Here is a 22,442-nt window from a genome sequence, read left to right on the forward strand (position 1 = left end):
ACTGACCAGTACTGACATACATGTTTTCTCAGACAAGCTGCATATTTGTCCTGAAGCTAATGCTGGGAACTACTTTCTTTGCAAAAGTGTGGTCATAGTTTTCAGCCCTTCTACATGGTTTACCCGTTTAATCATTAGCCCATGCAGTCATGTACTGTCACTTGTGGCTGCGAGTAGAACCTAACTTGGTAGTTAACACTGAAGAGATTCCGAGATAGATTCTCAGATCACTCATGTGGCTCCAGTAATGGAAGCTTTTGACCATTAGTGGACTCAGCTTCGGTTGTAAAATTCAAGAGATTGAGAGCCGAACAAGTTCCAGATCAAGTGATTTGGGCCTTAAATCACTTCTGTCAAGTTCCAATTAATAATATCGCGTCATTCAATGCGTCAGTAATTTACAGAAATATACGGAACTTTACGGTTTTCATTTTCAAAAAGTGTGATTTCTGATTTCTTTTGAGTGTGTGATTTCATGATTTCAAATGTGATTTCTGACAAAGCGTGCAAGATTTCAAGAGTGTTGGACCCCTCGGGTGTGACAGACCTTCGACCTTATTTTACGCAAATAATCGGTAATAACTCTATGAATGTTCTTCGGATTCCTACCAAAGTTGGTACTGAGATCCGCCTTAATGAGCCCGTTAAGTGTGCCAAATTTCAGCTTGATCGGAATATGCATTCGCATTTTATGGCAGATGTTGTAAAGTGTGCAAAAAGAAGAAGAAAAAACGAAGAAAAAACGTCAAACTTTGGCCGCTTGTATCTCGGAAATGGCTGGAGCGATTTTCTTTAAAGTTGGAATGTGGGCTCCCCTATCTATCCGGCATGGCACTTCTGTAGCAAATTTAGTTTCAATCGGATAAAGGATCACGGAGCTACAAAGGTATGAAAACCGCATTTACTTTCTTCCTGTTAATATACTCATGGTGTGGCGCGCCGGCTTCTTGGGCCACACGACACACTACCGTGTGTCTTGATTAAGGCAATGCATACTTAAATGATGCCTTAACATGTCATGGACTACATCTGCTCTAAACAAAATATTGTCAGTGTAGCTATCATGTTATTGAGAAACATGCATTCACTTTCACATGTGGTTAATACACAGGTTTCCTAATTCAGTTTGGCTATGGGTTGTTTTTTGGATTTTGGAATTTTCATCTACTTCATCTTTTCCTATCCTTGGTTTTTCCATTCAAAACCAAACAACTGCTGGACTCATCATCACACAGGAAAATGATTCACATCACTGAAGTGACCATAGTACTACTAGTCAGTGTAATTCCTCCAATAATTACCCTCACTGTGTCACAGTATGAAAGTAATGGATACTACTGCTATCCTCAATCTCCTACTGTTTTGTTTTATGGTGAAATTTTACCATCAATGCTTAAACTTTGTATTGGTCTTGTATTAATATTTCTTTCAATGATGTTTCTCCGAAAAGTAAGTTTGTGTGTTGTTAACGTTCTTTACTTGCATGTTTCTAGCTGCGATACTGTGTTCACATGTGGATAAGAGTTTCTGCTTTGGGCTATGTTATTACAGGTTAAGAGTTCTAAATTTTTGTGTCTACTTCTTTAATACTCATTTTACACAGTGTTGGGAAAGTTACTTTGTCAGTGTAATATATTACTTATTACTCTTTACTTTTGGGCAATGTAATAAGTTACAGTTGCATATTACTCCAAATGAAAAGTAACTTAATATAATATTACATTAAGTTACTTTTGCTCTGACCACTGATGATACACCTTTCTACACCCAGGTTGCATGTTAGGTACTGAGCTAGCGTATAGTAAACATTCCTGTAAATATGGCTACTGGCTTCTTGCACCTGTGTAGAGATGTTCATTATTCTTACCACTTCAACCATACCTAAACATTGCTGGCAAATCATGTGACCAGTTGTCTGAGGTGTGAACTAATATGGATAATTTTATTATATAGGGGATTGGGACAGTAGATTATTGCAGCCACTAAGCTGTTGAGTAACACTAATTGGTTAGTAATGGACCTGGTAATGTGTTATGAATATCGTTACACGTCGCTAACGAACTGTAATAATAATGCGTTATGTAATAACAGGTTACTTTCGTTACTAATATAATGAACAATGGGTTCCTTGAAAATAACTTAAGTTATATTACTAGACTATGAATAGTAGTGCTTTATATTACTTGAAATCACAAAATGTAATAACTATTACGTAGCATGTTACTTATGTAATGCGTTATTCCCAACACTGTCATGTATAGGGACCCGCCGATTATGCTCATAATTTTACCTATTATGCTATGCTGCACTGCTCAAAAATTTACCTATTATGCTTAAATTTATGCTCAATACTTACCTATTATGCTCAAATTGTGCCCAATTTTTTATGCCTCAGTTCTCATGCTCTGCTAATAATTTCCAGTTTATGGATAAATAATAAGTGGCTGAAGCACAAACTTACTTGTCAAAATGCATATTACAGAAAAGATCGATATACTCTAATAGAACAGTCAGCTATTTGATTGTTCTATTAGAGTTACTGACTGTTCTATTAGAGTATATCGATCTTTCTGTAATAGCTACTTTGATAAGCAAGAATTCATACTATTGCACAAATATTCTACCTATTATGCTAGCATTATGCTCAATGCTTTCAGGCACCTATTATGCTCATAATTATGCCAGCATAATCGGCAGGTCCCTAGTCATGTATTAGAGTCATTTCAATTGAGATTGCAGTTAAATACAAACTTTAACAGAGAATTTGAATCCTCAAAAAGTGTATAATTATGCACAAAATTAATGAAAGATGAATTCTGTAATTCTGTGGAAATCAAATGTCACATAAATGCATTATTCAAAACATTTTACAATAGAAGACCCATGCATTTGCACCTAACTTTTTGTTGTCAAAGCCTTGCAGATCATATCTTATGGAACAAAATCTAAAATGCATTTTAACAATGTGATGCTTCTTTGAAGTAGTTTTGGTATGAAAAATTGATATAGCTATGGTACATACATATTTTAAAGGTAAACAAAATCCAAGGGGTACTGGTACCAACAGCCTACAGTAGTGTACTAAATACTATTCAGGAGTAATGAAATGTCAATCACAAAAAATACAAAACTTTCCTTTGGACAATAAGGTGCTATATGGGCATAGTAATAGATATGGGGTACTGGTCCAGATGGATGAAAAACTAGCTATGCATATGGAGCATATTCTCTATGGGATCTGGGGACATTTCCCCACAGAGAAGATTTCTGTCTGAGTACACATTATAGTTGACTGTTCTATTAGAGTAACTCAATCTCTGCAAATTATGGTCACAAATCTATAGGTAGGCTGGGGTCCCCTTGGGTTGTTATACCTGCTATATGGTTACGGCAATTTCAAACATTCAGGACTTTATAAGTTGTGATTGTAATAATACTCAGCTCTTAAAAATGATAATGACTTGTCACATTTCTTATTAGGAACATTACTGGAAGGTAAAAAACACCAAAATTTCCAAATCATTTTGTATGGGATATTCAATTCCTGAAGTCAAGCTGATCCTACTTTTTTGTTACTGTGCCATAAACTTCCTGGTGTACCTAACTTCACTAGTTGTTTACTTGATTGCTTTACATGATTATGGAGTGAACATATTTCAGTACAAGTTTTGTTCAGCTGGAGGCTACAAAGAAGAATGTGAAATTCACAGAGAAAGAGCTGAAGAGTTATTTATACCATCAACCATTTTGAGTATACTATCAGTTTTATTATTCTCAATGATTAGCTTCAGTCACTTGATGTATGTAATACACTTCAAAACTGCAATTAACACTATAAAAGATACACTTAAATCTTGGAACTGCATATAATGACTATATACATACATCACATGTAGCGAATGTCTTGTAGGTTTACTTCTTTCATTGTATTCACACATCCCTAACTATTATTCCTGTATACCTTGCAGCATATTATTATGGTCTACTGTCTTTGCTTGTCTCATATAATACAGAGTGTTAAATTGTATTTTTATACTGTAAGTCATTTTATGCTCTTTTCCCCACTAAAAAGTTACAACAAGAATGCATGTCAATTGTGTTTTATAATACAGGTATGTTTTATCTTTCTCTTTGCGACATTTTGTTATACAAATGTTATTGAACTATATCGCCAGTATCTATGATTACTGTAGCTCCAATGGAAAGTCTACTGGCTAATTAAAACCCACAATTATATTCTGTATAAAGCAGCTACAGTATACAACTGTATGCATAGTGTAGCTGGATATCCAGCAGCGACTGAAGTAGTAGGAGCAACCCATAATTTCTTTTATTGGTTTCTCTAACACCAGACCCTCTACACTATAAAGTAAGGAAGAATGAATGTTTTGTGGGGTGTAGACAGAGAATTCAATTACTGACACTATACTCGATGGTTGGAGAGCATAAACTGCAAATGATAATTCAACCAACAGGCAACAGTTAGATATCCAGAAAGACTGTGTTGCTTGATGATAGCCAAGCCGGTGTTAGATAACAGATGCACATGGGAGGTGGGATTCAGGTAGGCATGAGGCTATTATGCTCCAAAAATTGAGCATTATGCTTTTGCCTTTTGAACAGTGCTCAAAAAATCACCTATTATGCTTTTGAGAATTGCCCATTATTCCCAAAATTATGCCACCATAATTGGCTAATAATTCCAGTTTATTGCTGTATCAGGCCATTTTCATTGATGTTTAAGCTTCAAATAGTCTTGAATTCTTTAGCTGGTTGCTGTATTAGAGTATTTCATTTCAATGTGACTGCTTTATTAGAGTAAATAACATTCAGTGACTATTCTATTAGAGTTTCTGACTGCTCTATTAGAGTATCTCGATTTTTAAAACGGAATTGTGCAATCTGCAGATTTTCCTACTATTAAAGCTTTATATACTTACCTTAAAATGCTAGCATAATTCCTAATTCCCACACATACATATTATGCCCGAAATTATGCCGGCATAATCGCCGCATCCCTAGATTCAGGGGTAGGCTGAAGAGAGGAAAAGTAGAATGGAACCCCAAGAGGGCTATAGCTACTTGCTGAAATGATAGGTACTTCTTTGACCAACCCCTAATGACATGATAGTTTACTGAGGGGATTTGTCATCACAAGTTATGAAACAGTGCCGATGAATGTACAACCAAGCAATATGGGTTAACTGTGACCTAATTTCTAGTAATTTTTCATTGTCTATAGCTAAACTGCTAGTCACACACAAAATATCTGTTAAATGTTTAAACCTCAGTATTCAGAGTTTGTCAGCAGCTGTATGCATGGGAGTCATATGATACTGTTAACACTAAGTACACATAGATGTGCATTCATTGTACACAGTTACTGTGCAGGCTGTGTATATAGCTAATTATAATTTAGTCTGAAATTATCATGTTTTGACCCTTCTTTCCAAAAGTCTGGATCCGTTCCTGTAAGTGTAATTATGTGAAAAAAGATACTTAGCTATCTGGTGTTGAACTGACAATATTTCAAAACTGTAATAATACTTTTTATCTTTGGAGTTTTATGCCTTGATGCACTATGTAAGACCTGGGAAGACTTAGCTACTATATATGTACATTAGTTTGGAAAGATAGGCAGTGTTAAGTCACTGTAGCTATATATTACTGAACACTAATGACAATTGACAAAACTGATGTCATCCAGTACCACTAGATCACTACTCTAGTACCCTTAAGATGAAACCCAGTAGCTACTGATGACAAAATTTCCAGTATTAGCTAGTCTGTATGCTGATGTGGAGGACCATATTAGATAGTACGAAGACAGATATCTTGTGTGTGTGTGTGTTTTTGGGCCTGAATGCATGGTATTGAATTTCAAGATCCCATGTAGTTCTGTGTTTTTCAGTGTCAGTCGGTTTAAACAATTGAGCATTTTAGGGCATTGTGTGTATTAACAGAGAATACAAATGAAATTACAGTGAATCACCGGAGATCAGTCATACTACTAAGAGAGTAAACCATCATGATTGCGATGAAAGTGTAGCTACAAAACAAAAGACAAACAGCTTGGCGACCACAGACTATCAGATTCACACAGTCGAGGCACACCGTGTGGGAATGTTATAGAATTGTGGACATTTTTTTTGAGTAAATTCAATTCACCACACTTGGCAATGAAACAGGAAGTAATGTGACCCCGGCGTTTATTATTTCCCCCCTCCACATCTGGCCCCTTCCTCGGGGGTACAGATTTGGTGGGACTCCCACGTTCTCGCCCACGATAGATCACCTGTCCTGTGTGGTGTTCCTCGCGTTGTTCAGTCTCTTAGTCAGTCACGTCTATCGCATTCAGCTGGTGCACTCCATCAACGGCCACTAGTCCGTAACGTACTTCATTATCACAGTCGCGTTCAAGGGGCGGTCAGAGTTGAACTTCAGGCCGGGTGACTACAGCGTTTTACTCTCGGTTTTACTACAAGTAAGTTCAGTAGGCTTCAGTGTAGCTATATGAAATGTCACTATCAATATCAATAGCACTATGTATATGTTGGCATGTGTGTTCCTTGTACCGACGTGACAGTAAATTCGGAGGGCTCCACAGGGCCCAACTCCAGGCTCGATCGACTCTATTTAGGCAGTGGTTACTGAACCACTTCCATTTTTTTATTATGGGGGTGGCACCAAAATGCTAGGTTTGCACAAGGGTGCTTCTGAGGCATAGACTACTCTGAGTCTGACATTTGCAGCTTGTCCTTGCATGTATATAGCTAAGCAGCTAGATTGACATCCAGTCGTCATCTCTACTGAGTCTAGCCAGAGCTATTAAGGCATCAGACTGCTTGTATGGCTCACTACAGAGCCTGGATAAAGCAACTAACAAATGCAAACCACTCGGGTTGATTTGACAGTAATAGTGTACTAATTCATGTATTAGTGTTATGTATGTCTGTGGTTGCTATCAAGAGATAAGAGTTTTCCCAGAGCCAGTCTTGAAAAATGAGTAACCAGCTGACCAGCTATTAAACTGATACCTTTTCGGATTTTACTTCTTTTTCAAGTAAACAGACAGGATGGTTTCAGTATGCTTCATACCACACTCTACATACTACACTTTCAGGTATTACCCCTAATCAGTCATACAAAGTTTAGCTGGTTTTTAATTATCTCTAAAATGATCCATCACAATGCCTTCGTTGCCGTCCTGCCCACCACCCTGTTTGAACCTTGCTTGATTTGTTTTACCAATGAAACAGCTAATATTAATTGTGGAAAACTTGGAACTTGTACAGTGGGTGCTCTGGAGGATTGTATAACATGAGTCAGTGACACATGACTGTGAAAATATGATACTCATAGTCTCAACTATGGCAAGCTATAATATGCTAAATACTCAAAATGATATTTCTCAATGCTTGCAAATATGCAATATGGGAGACAGTTACATCATACTGCAAACAGGGAAAGTTTCCCTGGGCAAAAGTTTCATGGTTAAGGCTTACTGAGACTATTCACGGTGAAAATTTAAAGCCTAAACATAGCTATGTGTAGTACTCTGTAAAAGTATTGATCTAGCAGGAAACCTTCGCAGTTTGCTTTGAAACTGCGAAAAACATGAAACTTACCAAGTGAAATTTTTCCCATTTATGGTAAATGTTGGGCAGGCAAAGTTAATTCACAGTTTATCATCCAAGGTTTTTTTATAGCATGAGTGGGAGGTCATTTTTATTATGAATATTGAAATGTGCTTACTTTAAAACTATTACAAAAGGGCTTCTCTAATATTAGAGTTCGTTCAGCTAACTTAGATGTAACTATAATGTGTGCTACATACATATATATATATATGAGGTAAGCTTTTGTGCTAAATTATTAAGTATGTACCATAAACAATGAACAGAAATCAAGCATATACCATATATGTACAAGTGATAACTGCCTTACATGCATTTGCATGATAGCATGTGGGCACACATGTATCTAAAGAATGCAATTAAGTTGACCAGTTTGAAGTTTTGGTTATTATAAGCTAGGTTATGAGTGGGAGGGGTAAAAGAACCCATCTCAACTTCGTTGTTCATACTTCCTAGGTTATGACACAGGTTATATATGTAGCTGTTTCTTACCAGTGACTGATCATTGACAAGCATGGTTTTTAAAAGCTATTGGTTTTAGCACTTGTATTTGTTGGTATAATTATTATCTGTGTACAGGTATTCACAATAGCACTACATGTACAATATGACAGAACCACTTGTTAGTGAGATTGATGTGACTGAGCCAAACAGTGATCTTAAGATTGTTAGTGAGACAAGGTTGAATTATCCATTATTATTGTTAAATAAGAATCAATCTCATAAAAATGATAGTAAGACTCTGATGGACTACAGTTCACTGAACTATGAGAGTGAATATGAAGAACAATGTAGTTACGCAATGATGATCCGTAACTCCACATCTGATCGTAAAGAATTCTTACATACATCAAGATATGTTGCAAAAATGTTAAAGTGGCGTTTGGTCGCAAGCTTCCTATTTGTTATCTGTGGAGTGATATTGTTGTATCAAGTTCCAGTTGTTTTCTATTACACTACAATAAACCCTCATGTTGATAGCTCTGATATTACTGATTATCTGGACTTTAAAAGCTGTTCTGTTAAAGTTAGTGGATTTGCATATTATATCCTCACAAAAACAGCAAAGCTGTAAAAAAAGGTCCGGCCTTAAAAAGCCTGGGTGAAAAAAGTTGTGAAATCAAAGGTGGTGGCTGCAATGATGTTAATACTAATAAATTTTAATAATGGTTTTGTGCATTGTTAAAATTTATTAGTATTAACATCATTGCAGCCATTTGTTGGCCACCACCTTTGATTTCACAACTTTTTTCACCCAGGCTTTTTAAGGCGCACATTTTTTCACAGCTTGGCTGTTTTTGTGTGGATATATACTTCTTTTTGTGATTGCAAGTTCCAAAGCCAGCCTATGATTGACCCTGATATTTCATTTTAACTTTTTTCTCTTTTCTACAAGAATCATTGAAGACTGCTTGGCTGAAATAAGATGAATTTTGAAGATGTGTATACCCCCAACGACTCAACTTGTGAACTAAAAATGGACCCTGAGGAAGCTTCCGCTGCAGAAATGGTTAATTATACTATTCAAGCACTTTGGAGCTACAGATACATGTTATTTAGATTTTTTATTATTCCCAGGGTTATCAACACCTCTTGCCACCACCCTGACATCACAGAACTATATAAAACTACTCCTTCTGAAGAGAGACAAGGAGAGCAAGTCTTCTGTAAAATATAGCATTAAGCAGCATTACCTGGCAGCACCCGTTAATTTTGAGAATACAAGTGGGGTAAAAGAACCCATCTCAACTTCGTTGTTCATACTTCCGTTGCTTGTCATGTTCAAATGTCGATAAACTATCATGGGTGAGGATACTTGGGTACCATGATATGAAAGTGCAATAGCCTTAACTTTGACTTTTAAAAAATGCCTTCAGCCAATGTTGCTTACCTCTCCAGAATCCTGAAGCATAAACATCTAAAAGACTTCCATTCTCATTATTAGCTGTTGCGTATCGAAGGCTGGGTCTCACCTGTAAAGGATGCATGAAAACGGCGTTTTCTGGTTCTGTAAAACGAGTATGTCGCCCGCCCACACTGGTTGTACTTGACCGCACGACATGGCTGCTTTCATAATTTTTGTAGAATGTTCTAGAACAATCTAGATTATCCATTGGTAGATCTATGAAAGATCTATGAAATTATGAACTTGATTATTGAGTAGATTTTACCTAGAATTTTCATTTATAAAGTAGAAATAAAGTGAGGTGATCAACCGTGATAGCAGCGGCTCAGTGGTTAAGGATTTGGGTGTTCAGTATGGAGATCTCTGGTTTGAACGCTGGTAAGTAACTTTTTTTTTTTGACATTTTTAATGCACCTTTTTTATCCCGCGGTGACTGTTCTATTAGAGTATTTCGACCCCGCGACTTACAGTTGTTTGGTTTTTGCCTTCTATCTCTGTAGCTGTCAATGCAATTTCTTTTAAACCACAAAAGGTGTGAACTATGATGGTTAACCTACATGCACACCGATTTTTAAGTTATTCCCGTAAGTGGTTTATCCTGTAGGCATGACAACAAGTTGTCCTTTTTTAGCGCAAATAATCATCCATAGCTCTATGAATATTAGTCACTTTATACAGCAGTGGCTGATCTAAGGTTTTTTAAAAGTCTGTTGAATCCATGGAAACCACCCTAGATTTGCCAGTATATAGTAACACTCAACTTTGGCTTTACGACCTTCACAATAATATTACAGACTTCCTGTTTCCTGATGCTGTAAAGACTGTTGACCCATGGATGTATAGGTCAATACATTTTCACATGAGCCGCATGTGTATAAATGAATGTGGAACCTTGTCAGTTGCTTTTCGAAAGAGCTAAGATATACTAGCTGTATTTGATTGCAATCTTAATAATAGAAACATAAATACTAAAATAGTTATAAATATGGTTTTTGGCAATACATGTACATGTATATCAATATATCGTACAATGCAAAAGGCTTAACGATGAAAGCATGTGACTCTACAGCTGATGTTTTTCAATAGCTATGCATGCAGATAAGAAATACTTGTGATATGGCATTAACCTGGAGCATGTTACGTTGTAGGTTTACCATTAATTTTCTTATGGTGCTTATGTGATCCTGTAGTACTTTCTTCATTTCAGTGCTTTTAATTAAACCCACAATTGAAATGATGCTTACTGGTTAGATTACAAATACTTGATGCTACGATGTTGCTAAAATGTATGCATTACTCTCCTTTATACATGCTCATTGTATAATCCTTGTTAATGTTGATTATGATTTGTTAGTAGGACATGTGTTTGTGTTTGAAGCATAGAAAGCAGACCATAAAAAAAAGTTTTGAGGGAATAACTAGTTGAAAAGGTGTCTCAAGACCATTTTAACAGTGTGTAGACTGGCGGAGCCTCTACTGATGCTTTTGAGCAGTACTCAAATATCATGATAAAAGTCATGTTTTCAGACCATGCAAGGTTGTCAATAATAGTGTTGGCTGTATAATTAATGTTTATTGGATGCTGCATTTAGAGTAAGTGACTGCTCTATTAGAGTATCTCAATATTATTGCAAACAATAATAATAATAATAATAATCAAGAAACAACACATTAATTAGATAATTTATGAATTACAGCAATGTTAATATGCTGTGCATTCTTTGTTTGCTTTTAAGGCAAATTATATTGTACGTTTAATTATTTATTGTCCTGGTCGTTAATGCTTTTCCTAGCCTATTAAAAACCTAGCATTTTGTCATTTCTTTATTAAAACCACAACGATCATTAAAGATTCACAGTACAAGCGCTGAAGATCTGCAGGACTTGGTGGTCCTGCAGCCTGTTTAAAGATGTTAAGTACTGTATGTTTGAAAAGTTGATGGCAGAAAAAATCCATGCATGCTTGTATTATGGTTTGTTATTGCATTATCCTTAGGTTGATCCTGTAGAAATTCAAGCTGATGAATTACTATTGAATGAATGTAACAATACAGTAACAGGATTTGGTGATTATCTAGATTGTCATGACTCAGCAATTGCAGGACTATCGTTAATTTATATTGTTGGACTATATGTAGACAACACAGAGTGTTATTATGACTCACTATCATTTTTCTGCAATGCAACACTTCTGTTGTGTAATGGTAACAGTTATTCAGTAGACCTGACAGAAGAATGTGAAGAAGTTCGAGATAACAAATGTGCTTCTGAGTGGAGAATAGTGGAGAGCTTTTTTAATACCACAGTCCCAGATTGTATGAGTTACAATGAGTACGGAGAGCTGACCTACTCATTGGCTCCTCCCCTTCCTTGTCCAAGTGAATTTAATCATTTTTGTGGCTCAACATGTTTACCAGTGTGTGATGGACATTTATTGTTCACAAAAAACACCTTAGATCTTGTCTTTTATGTTTTAGCTATTATTACTGGAGCTATTAGTTTAATTGGAGGAGTGATCACTCTGATAGCTTGTTATTATAATCAAGGAAGAATGTGAGTTTGTTAGGTTCTGTAAATATGATCTGCACAAAACAGTCTAGCTGTGAAAAAAACTGTGCCTTTAAAAAGCCTGGGTTGTGAAATCAAAAGTGGCGGCCAAGAAATGGCTGCAATGATGTTAATGCTAATAAATTTTAACAATGCACATAGCCATTATTAAAACTAATTAGCAACCTGTCATATGATGGGGTATAGTTTGTGCTCACAAATAATACTGTAGATACACTAAGACTATTCTGTGAAAATGATTTTCATTGTGTATGATGCTTCTATGATGATTTTTAATGACATCACTTAGGGTGGCACCTGCCATATTAGGGTGTACCCTACTAAACTCTATTACCATAACTGTTGGATGAAAAATTTGTTTTTACTTACATGCAACTTATTTCAGGTTGCAGTTTCCACAGGTATATATTCTATCCCATCCAAAAACAGCTTATAGCTGTAAAAAAAGTGCGCGTCCAAGTAAAGCAGAGTTAACTGCGACAAAAAGTAATGATATCATAATGCGGCCATGTGCGAGGTGTGCAAGTTGTAATATTAGCTAATCAGATAATACAATGTTATTGTTAAAGTGTTAACTATGTGATGCTGCTAGTTTTGAAGTGTGTGAGCATCTTCATAAGTGCCACATAAATTTAATTCTCAATAAAGCAATGTGTATAGATTCTCTGATAGTAATAAATAGTTTGAGTTTGGCCACCTTTCCTTTGTTCGTAGCATTGCTGTATACAGGAAAGGCGGCCAAACTCAAACTATTTATTACTATCAGAGAATCTATACACATTGCTTTATTGAGAATTAAATTTATGTGGCATTTATGAAGATGCTCACACACTTCAAAACTAGCAGCATCACATAGTTCTCATTAACACTTTAACAATAACATTGTATTATCTGATTAGCTAATATTACAACTTGCACACCTCGCACATGGCCGCATTATGATATCATTACTTTTTGTCGCAGTTAACTCTGCTTTACTTGGACGCGCACTTTTTTTACAGCTATAAGCTGTTTTTGGATGGGATTTCAATACTTTTTGTTAGAATAAGCAATGCACTGTTGATAACAGTAGGTGAGTCAGTAGTTTCCATGGTTTTGACAGAAACCACAGATTACAGTGACAGAATATTAAAATATAACTGTAATTTTAGTGGCCAGGGCCGCCCACATTGGGGGTAACTGGGGTATTTTTCCCCCTACCACAGCCTGAAAGGGGCCACTTGAATACCTGTTTAAAGAAAGATCGATATACTCTAATAGAGCAGTCAGGATCTAGACCCTTCCTTGCCCCTGGGCCCCTCTTTAACTCTTTTCCCTGGGCCCTCTAATTTCTCTGGACGGCCCTGTTAGTGGCATGCAACTGCAGTCAACTAACACCCATTTTAACTAGTAAACCCTTAACAACACTTTGCCTTTCATCTTGTACTGCATTGAAACGATCAAGATACTCTATTAGAGCAGTCACAAAACAGCTGTAACACAGCCATAGGCGGCGGAAAGGGGGGGGGGGCTTAGCCCCCCCTCAGAATGATATCACACCGAAATTATCTTTCTTGGAGTGGGGCTGAAAACCGTGATAAAGATCGAGATACTCTAATAGAGCAGTCACTCTAATAAAGTATTCAGTGTGTAGCGAGCTATGTAAGGATTTTTATGTAGTTTATCAGCTAGAAATGGTAGCTGGTGAGGTGGAAGCTCTTGTCAGTTGGTTGCGACCTTTTTTTTTTTTTTTTTTTTTTTTTTTTTTTTTTTGGTCTCACCTTACTAAACTATAGAAATAAGTCTGGGTCAGCCCAGCCCCCCTCATATCAACTACTTGCTCCACCGCTGAACACAGCAATCAATATTTAGCATAGTTACAACTTCTGCTTAGCATCGGATTATATAGTTTAAATTACTAGCTACTTACAGACTTTACAATATAAAAATATGGCACTTGTAGAAATGTGACTGTTTTATTAGAGTATCTCGATCTACTTCAAGCATTGACTAATTCAAGTGAAGAAGCTACGCCCCTGCCAAGAGATCTTGTGAAATGAAATGAGAATAGTAAAGAAAAGGCAAGTATGTACAGAGACAATAGAGGGGCGCGTAATTATGTCCTGTTGTAAATAAACGCCTTTAAAATTTATATTACTACTAAATAAACGCACCAGAATAGGCTTGTGTGGCTGTTGTCTCCAAGGTTGTCTCATTATTTGTCTTTTCGTGTTGAAGGGATTTAGTCGCAATTGGTGAGTTTAACTATACATGTATTTGTGTTGTAAAACTTAATTGTAAAAAGGCGATTAGCACATATCATGATAAACATGTATTTGTCACAGTAGAGTCTCTCACGAAGTCACGATTATTATGAGACATTGGACCAGGGTAAAAAATTTACTGCTATATTTAGAGGTTGTAGCGTTTGTATATCTTAGTATCTTAATAAATAATCCCCCATGATCACTAATCACTAATAGTACAGTGAAAACTGGTCATTATTCAGGCCGTAGGGACAAAATTTTCTAACCTTGCCTTTTAAAGAGGTGGCTGCATTATGCGGCCTTAAAAAAAGGTAAGAAGCATGCTGTTCTAACTGGCTATAGAGATGGATTTAGTGTATGACAGCGTATGAGACAGTGAGTGCTGGCAGCAAGGGGGCAGCCAATCTGTTAGAGCACCAAAAGCACTGCTTCAGACATAGGCAGTTGACTGTCAGCCCCAAGTGTAAAAAGTTTCACTGTTGGTCCTTATAAGCTCCTGATGAAGAAAGTGATGAAGTCATTATCCATAGGATATATTTTTCAGAGTATCCATTTCAGTTCTACAATATAGTAGCCAAGCATAAGATGAACATAACACAGCATTCCAGTAGTTTAGTGGTGACCACAACACTGCCTGAGTTAAACTGTGGTGAGATTTGAGACTACCAGAAGCCCTGGAATGTCTTCAACACATGAAATACCAAATATCTAATGCCTGGCTTTCATCCACAGTGGACCTGTCTTGGTGGCCACTTGTACAGAAGGGAAACAGCTAGTTGCCACACCCCTTAATTATCAATTTGTAAAATCGTTAGCAAAATTGTGTGTGCGAGCAAGTGCGATGTGGCAGTGCCGTGTATATGGTTGCTGCCTAGCAGTGACACATCACGAGTATTGAAGTCACAATGCGTTACTGTATCATCCATCTAAATACAATCTCTGAATGTGTCATTTTGTGTAGAGAGCAATCTTCCACAAGAAGTGACCTGCAGGTTTCAGTGTATATTGTTAACCATTAATATTGTTCACAATATTGTGAACTATATGTACAGTGAAACCTCACTTAGTGGCCACCTCTTTAATAAGACCACCTCATTATATTGGCCACCTCTAGTAGGTCCCAAATATAGCTAAGCATTACTTATGACCTCATTAATAAGGCCACCTTGTTATTCAGGCCAAATTTTTTGGTCCCACAGCCTGCCATATTAATGAGGTTTCATTGTACTTATGTGAATTTTTATTTTTCGTAACTTTTCTTCAGGTTTACTGATGGGCACTATGAAGCATTGTTGACTGGTACGTGTATAATGTGGTGACTTGAAATGCTAAAACAGTACGTAGCGTGTCTTGTATGTACATGTAATGTGTTGTAATGTGTCCACACATCCACACATCTTAGAAATAAATGTAATTGTATTCTCTATATATAGTCAGTTCCATTGTGCCACTGGGTCATAAGTTGGTTGAGTATGGATCATCCAGGGCACTTGAGTCACATTTTGTCCTGGCCAAGTGGATCTCATCCACTGACAGAATATACAGGATCAGATCACGTGTATAAATTACGGTGGAACTTGTTTATTGCCACCTTCACTCATTCAGCAGGTAACAGTGTATAAATTCTCAATTGGAATTGGCTTTTCAAGAGTGGTTGTCTTTCTATACTAGTGGCCATTAAGATAGGTTGTACTGATAGAGTGTACATACTAGAGATGCAACAATATCCTCCACTTAGTGTCGTTTGATAGTGATGCAATGGAGACTATGTATTATTGCATTTAAATACTATACTATTATATTGCAACTCTAGCACGTATTTATAACAGGAATGTTTGTTAACCGTTTAGACATACTGGAGCCACACCCACTCATCTGGATTCTACAAATGGAGTCATACCAACTTGTTGTCATCATACTCACTCGTTACTCCCATTGTGTTTGGATGAATATACATGCCGTCATGTGAGACTTGCTACCATGGCGGGCCACTGGAAAACATTTGCATAGCAGTTATATTACAGTCATTATTGTACAATTCTTACATTATTGTTGTGAAAAGTGTTTGGTATTCATGTGTCTCCTCTGTATGTTGTAATTACATGTGTAATTTTGTGTGGGGGTGCTATAAAATGCAATAATGCATGGTGACAATTGTATTAGGCGATTTTGCACACTTCCTTTTAAGCTAGCTACATGTGCTAATTACTCACAGCTTGTGTCAACAACTGGTAACCGCAGTTGTACTCTTGTGTCATTCTTTAAGCCGCGCCCTTAGAGGACAAATTATGTGGGGGCGACTAATTTCAAAACGAAGGATGGTATGCAGCACCATAGATTAGCTATATCTATGGACTATAATCTATGGCAGCACACTTCTTGGTGGCTATATGTACTGATTAACTACATAGAGCGCCAGTTCATCAATACCCAGAGACCGCAGTTGTGCTCTGCGTCATTCTTTAAATTCCGAGTAAAATTCTTAGAGAGCAAATGACGTGGGGGCGACTAAATTCAAATTTCAAACTAGCCATTCTCGAAAACAAATGTTTCAATCTGAACGAAACTTTCAGAACAGTTTAAAGACACATTGCCCTACATGCCAAGCGAGTATTGCGGAAAACAACAATCTGGGATTTGTATTTGGCCTCTAGGTCGACTGAGGACGACTGAAACTTCGTTTGGTGCTGAAATCACGACTGTAGGGTAATCATGTATGGTGAAATCGATGATGTGAATCTTGAGGTGATTGAGTGAATACTGAAGCGATAACAGGGCGATCAATGTTCGGAATGCACAAAGGAACGCAAGGCATACACCTGCGGTTGCGTCTAACCGCATGCGATAAAAAAAAAAATGAAACGTCCCCTTTCATGTCGGCAATCTCGATCACGAAACAATCGGCATGGATTTGCTTCACTGCTTGTGTGGTAGTTACTAGTGACACGATGAGTTCAACTCCAGAGTTTCAGAGGGATAGCGTAAGTGACGGGTGGATTACAGGAAGGCCAAATTTGAGAACGTTCGTTCTTGTAAAATCCTCACGTAGTGGTCGCGTCATTTATTGTCTGCGGCGCGCGTTTCTGCTTTACTGGCCGCGCGACTCACTACCGTGAGTCTTGATACAATACTGCAGTTTGGATAATTTTTGGTAAGTTTGTTGAGAATGTAGAGAATCGATACACTATTCCTTGAGGGGTATGTACTGTAGGTAAAGACCTGAAATTTCGTAGGTCATCTCTGAATTTATTTCTGAAAAGCTGAAATAGCTATAATCTGACATGTTGTGCATTTTGAAAGTTGACAGTTGAAAATATGTCAGTATTGGAAGTGTACAGAAATCTAATATTATGGATGTACTAGTTTTAAAATTACTGCTGAAATATGCCTTGAAGGTTGAAATATGGACAAATATAGTAATATCAAAGAGGTGAACATGTGCTCACTCCCAACCATTTTGTGCAGGAACAAGCATGTTTTCATGTTTTAAATGTGTTTGCACGCCTGAATCATCCACATGTATAGGATATTTTTAAAGCCTCATAACTCACCTATTCTTGTCCGTATCAAAGTGCTTTTTTGATTAATGGTTCCAGCATTTATAGAAGGCTTCACAGCATTACTAAGTGTTTGGGCAGCTGGCCCATGTAACAATAGTTATTAACAAGAAACGAGGGCTCAGATGAACGTGAACAGACTATAATACAGGTTGCACTGTACTTGGACACCTTCATTGTGTAAAACAAAGTTGGCATGGCCTTATCAGGAGTACGCAGTTATTAGAGGTGTACACTCCCATATAGCAATAATAGACTACAAAATTCCACTACATACCACAACATATTTAATTATATCTCTTGAACACATTGTGGCCCCACCACAAAAATGTGCCAACAATAGACCATAACCCAATTATTATTTACTACAAAATTCAAAGAATTTGAAGCAGCACTTTTTGAAACATTAAGGATTAAAGTTTTTAATAGAGCCTTTTTGAACCTTAATTAAATTGACATCCCATAGTTTATGGATTACTTGAAAGATCTGTATTTAATCACTGAAAATTTTATTTTCAAATATTAACACGGATGATCTATACAGTTGATTTTGGAACTCAAGATGAACCAATTTTTCATGAAATATTCAAAATATTTGTGGTAATAAATCAGAAACTATGTGGTATATGAGGCTAAAAATGGGTATGGGTGATGAGCACCATAGGTATTACAAACACACCACGTTTCGAGAGGTAACCCTACAATTTCTCGGTGATTTGACATGGAATGACCCTATTATCTAAATTATGTACATATGTATGTGCATGTATCATGAATAAACCATCTTTGCAAAAAATATTTGTAGTATGCATATTGCTAGTGTAATAGATTGTTGGGTATCATGTGAAAACAATTCCTTTACCATTCTGTATGGCAAATTTATTACTGCCATGGATTTTGTTCTGCTATATTCTTTTATTGCAGTGGTGTTGGAGAATCTGCCAGTTGTGGTGGGGAAGTCATTAGTTTGTTCAGATAGAAACTATTGGATAGCAGTTAAAGAAACGACAAACTTTTGTCAATTTCAAGGTTGGTGATTTAAATAAAAAATGGAAGGAGTGATTGCGTTGCAATTTTACGTATCCCTCCACACAGATGTATGTTTACTTCACAGGTTTTATACTACAGTTTGGCTATGGATTGTTCTTTGGATTTTGGTGCTTCCATCTCTTTCATCTTTTCCTATCTTTGTCCTTTCCATTCAAAACCAAACAACTACTGGACTCTTCTTCACATAGGAGAATGATTCACATCACTGAAGTGACCATAGTACTACTAGTCAGTGTAATTCCTCCAATAATTACCCTCATTGTGTCACAGTATGAAAGTAATGGATACTACTGCTTTCCTCAATCTCCTACTGTTTTGTTTTATGGTGAAATTTTACCATCAATGCTTAAACTTTGTATTGGTCTTGTATTAATATTTCTTTCATTTCGTCTTCTCCGAAAGGTAAGTTTGTATGTAATGAGCATACACCAGCAATTTTAGTATAATGCACTCAACCATCATGACCCCTATTACACAGTAGGCTGTGCATACCAGTGTAATGTCTTGTTCACTGTCCAAATGTCTTTTTTAAAAGTAAAGTGTTGATTATCTGACATCAAAAAGTACAACCATCAAACATTAAAGTGACCATTCAATTAGAGTATATTTTATTAGCTAACAGATACATGCAGTGTTATTAATAGTAACCGCATATAATTTAATGACTGAGCAAGAAGGTCTGCATTTCCAAACAAAAATACCAATCATATAAACAACTCTCTTTCTGTTCAAGACTGACCTCTCTGTATTGGTTGCATGGTGAATTCAGAGTGACTTTCAATGAATTTCTATACAATTTTACATTTTTCTAAGTGTTTTTGACTAATTTCCTTAGTCAAGCATAAATCAACTATGGTTAACACTGTGCATTGTTGCTTAGCTAGGCCAGAGGTGTATCTTTTTACCTATCATGGCAGCTACAGTGCGCGATGCATGCATCATGGGCTGGCTATCATATTTCTAATTATTGCCAGTGATCTCAGCGGAATCAATGCATTGATTGCAGAGGAACTTCGTACTTAATGTAGGTATGTGCATCATTGAAACAGAAAGCATAATGAAGCAAGAAGAAGGTCACTTACAGCTGCAGCTATACTAGTGGACATCTATAGGATTGCGCCGATTTTACCAGCAAAATTTACGTTGGTAAAAGCAAAGAGCAAACTGTGGGGAAAATGGGCACCAAGGAATGGCAACTTAGCACAATTTGTATGAAAAGATCGAGATACTCTAATAGAACAGTCACGCATAGTATTAGAACAACATATGCTCATAGGAATGGTGACTAAAGATCAAGATACTCTAATAGAGCAGTCGCTATAGATGAAATATTCTCTGATAGAACAATCACACATGCTTGTAAGCTTGAGATACTGCAATTAATTTTTATTGATGCTCAGCAAAATAGAGAAAATTTGAGCAAAATAATAAAGAAAAAAAAGAATTGCTGTAAAGAAAAATATGAGGTGAAAAAAAAAGCAAAATGGGCTCACCGCTATGGACTTTTAATCCTTATTCAGTCATGTATGGCTATACTATTATACTATTGGCAAGCCATATGACTGATTTACAATAGTACAGTTGCAGGTGTAGACAACCTTTCACCCTTCTCAAATTTAATTTTTCCTTATACACACTTGTAAATTAAAACCAAATCACTTTCACTGGTTGTATTTTATACAGGTCACTGGTAAACAAGTAAAAATATGAAAAATTATTAGTTTAATTATGACAAAATTTTCTTTATTAGGAAAATCGTTGGAAGTCAAGCAATGCTATTACTTCTAAAGTATTTTGTACAGGATATTCCATCGTGGAAGTCAAGCTGATTCTGCTGTTTTGCTACTATGCAGTAAACTTCCTAACATACCTAACTGCACTAGTTGTGTACTTGTATGTTTTAAGTGATTATTTTGTGAACTTCTTTGAATACCAAATTTGTTCAGCTGGAGGCTACAAAGAAGAATGTGAAATTCACAGAGAAAGAGCTGAAGAGTCATTTATACCATCAACTATTATGAGTATACTATCAGTTTTATTATTCTCAATGATTAGCTTCAGTCACCTGATGTATGTAATACACTTCCGATCTGCAAAAAAGGCCATACAGGATACACTTAAATCTTGGAACTGCATACAGTTATAGCATCGAATACAGATTGACAGTACACTTTACCCCTAATGCTGTTTATGTTTAGGACATGTGTGTTTGTATAATATACTGTAATTGTTTATATATATTTTTTAGCTACAGTTATGGTCTACTCATCCTCAATATCAAAATGATTCATACACCATATAAGTACATTTTGTATGCCAATGAAGCTATTGATCATTAATTTCAAGTTTACAATTCCTTTTCATTGTACTGTGCTTTAAAGCTTTCACCATCTAAATCACGTACAGCATTTTAAGCCCAAAGCCGCACACTTCACTGCTTGGCTATTTTGGTATGGGTATATAGTTAGCTTGCCCATGTACATAATTGTTCATGCAATGACAAAAAATGATCATATTGTATATAAAGTATACATTCATGACTAGCTTAACGTATATCAGAACTCTTGTCTGTGATCATGTGTGCAGTGGATGAGGACAAAAACATAAAAGGTTTGGTCGTGCAACTATTTAAATGTCGACAGTTGCACTGCACATGATTGTGTCGTTCTGTTTTTAAAAAAAATTGTGCCCACACAGGTACCGATACCGTGACATCTTTTGCTGTGCTGTAGCTATTATATTCTGTGAATTCTATGCAACTAAGGACCTGTGAGAAAGCTTAAAGCCTGGGATTTAGAAATGTATATAACTAAAAATTAATGTGAAGAATACAAAAAGAAACCCTAGATCCATGCAGTGGTGACTTGATCTGCAGCAGCATGCAGTCTGGGCATGTGCCAAAGGAGCCATGACAGTTAGGTATCCGCATTCAACCTGTATATACTTAAACACCAACTTTTCACCTGCAAATGTGTATATAGTGTTCTTAACTGTGCACATAGAGCATTGAAAATTTCTAGGTTATTGTAGTTGCAATTGGGCTTTATTTCCTATCAATTGTTTCAACTTATATATATATTTGGTAAGTATTAAATATATGCTGATGATACATACATCAGGTAGCATTGTTATCAAGAAAAATTGTAACATATTTGTAATCCAAAGCAATGCAAGATCGAAATCCAAAGCAATGTAAAGATCACCATCTCTATAATTGAGTTTGAACTTAAAGAGAAGTAATCACAAGTAACAATACATATAAAATTAAATAAAAAGCTCAAAAAGAATCATCATTATTATTACATAGTAGCTGCATCAAGTTGTGTGTAGTATGTACCAAGAAAAGTGATGAAACCATATTATATTGATGAAGATAGTGAACAAATTTGAATTTTGTATCAATGTGCAATGTGTTTACCTTGTATCATGTACATTCAATCAATTGTAAATACACTTGCCCTCTGCAGATCCTGCACTG

The 22,442-nt window shown here is 36.4% G+C and overlaps 1 protein-coding gene and 2 long non-coding RNA genes across 3 annotated transcripts; all 3 read left to right on the plus strand.

Annotated features, from left to right (window-relative positions):
- The first annotated feature begins 512 nt into the window (after positions 1-512).
- LOC136261493 (uncharacterized) lies at positions 513-4,128 on the plus strand. Its single transcript, XR_010703928.1, has 3 exons — positions 513-886; positions 1,112-1,449; positions 3,481-4,128. It is a non-coding gene; the product is annotated as an uncharacterized lncRNA (long non-coding RNA).
- A 2,144-nt stretch (positions 4,129-6,272) lies between these two features.
- Positions 6,273-21,247, plus strand: LOC136260569 (uncharacterized). Its single transcript, XM_066054361.1, has 8 exons — positions 6,273-6,484; positions 8,217-8,664; positions 11,540-12,096; positions 12,497-12,523; positions 17,480-17,508; positions 18,839-18,943; positions 19,029-19,366; positions 20,715-21,247. The coding sequence occupies exons 2-8, from the start codon at positions 8,236-8,238 to the stop codon at positions 21,108-21,110; spliced, it is 1,881 nt and encodes a 626-aa protein (XP_065910433.1). The 5' UTR covers positions 6,273-6,484; positions 8,217-8,235; the 3' UTR covers positions 21,111-21,247.
- Positions 13,069-16,511, plus strand: LOC136260571 (uncharacterized). The gene is made up of 3 exons (XR_010703613.1): positions 13,069-14,345; positions 15,622-15,693; positions 16,208-16,511. It is a non-coding gene; the product is annotated as an uncharacterized lncRNA (long non-coding RNA).
- Positions 21,248-22,442: the final 1,195 nt, after the last annotated feature.

Source organism: Dysidea avara, chromosome 7 (assembly GCF_963678975.1).
Source record: "Dysidea avara chromosome 7, odDysAvar1.4, whole genome shotgun sequence".
NCBI lineage: Eukaryota > Metazoa > Porifera > Demospongiae > Dictyoceratida > Dysideidae > Dysidea > Dysidea avara.

Coding starts and splice junctions, on each gene's coding strand:
- LOC136260569 (XM_066054361.1), top strand. CDS start 8,236: ATGTACAATATGACAGAACCACTTGTTAGTGAGATTGATGTGACTGAG. Junction 18,944..19,028: donor AAACTTTTGTCAATTTCAAG/GTTGGTGATTTA, acceptor TTTACTTCACAG/GTTTTATACTACAGTTTGGC. Junction 19,367..20,714: donor CATTTCGTCTTCTCCGAAAG/GTAAGTTTGTAT, acceptor TTTCTTTATTAG/GAAAATCGTTGGAAGTCAAG.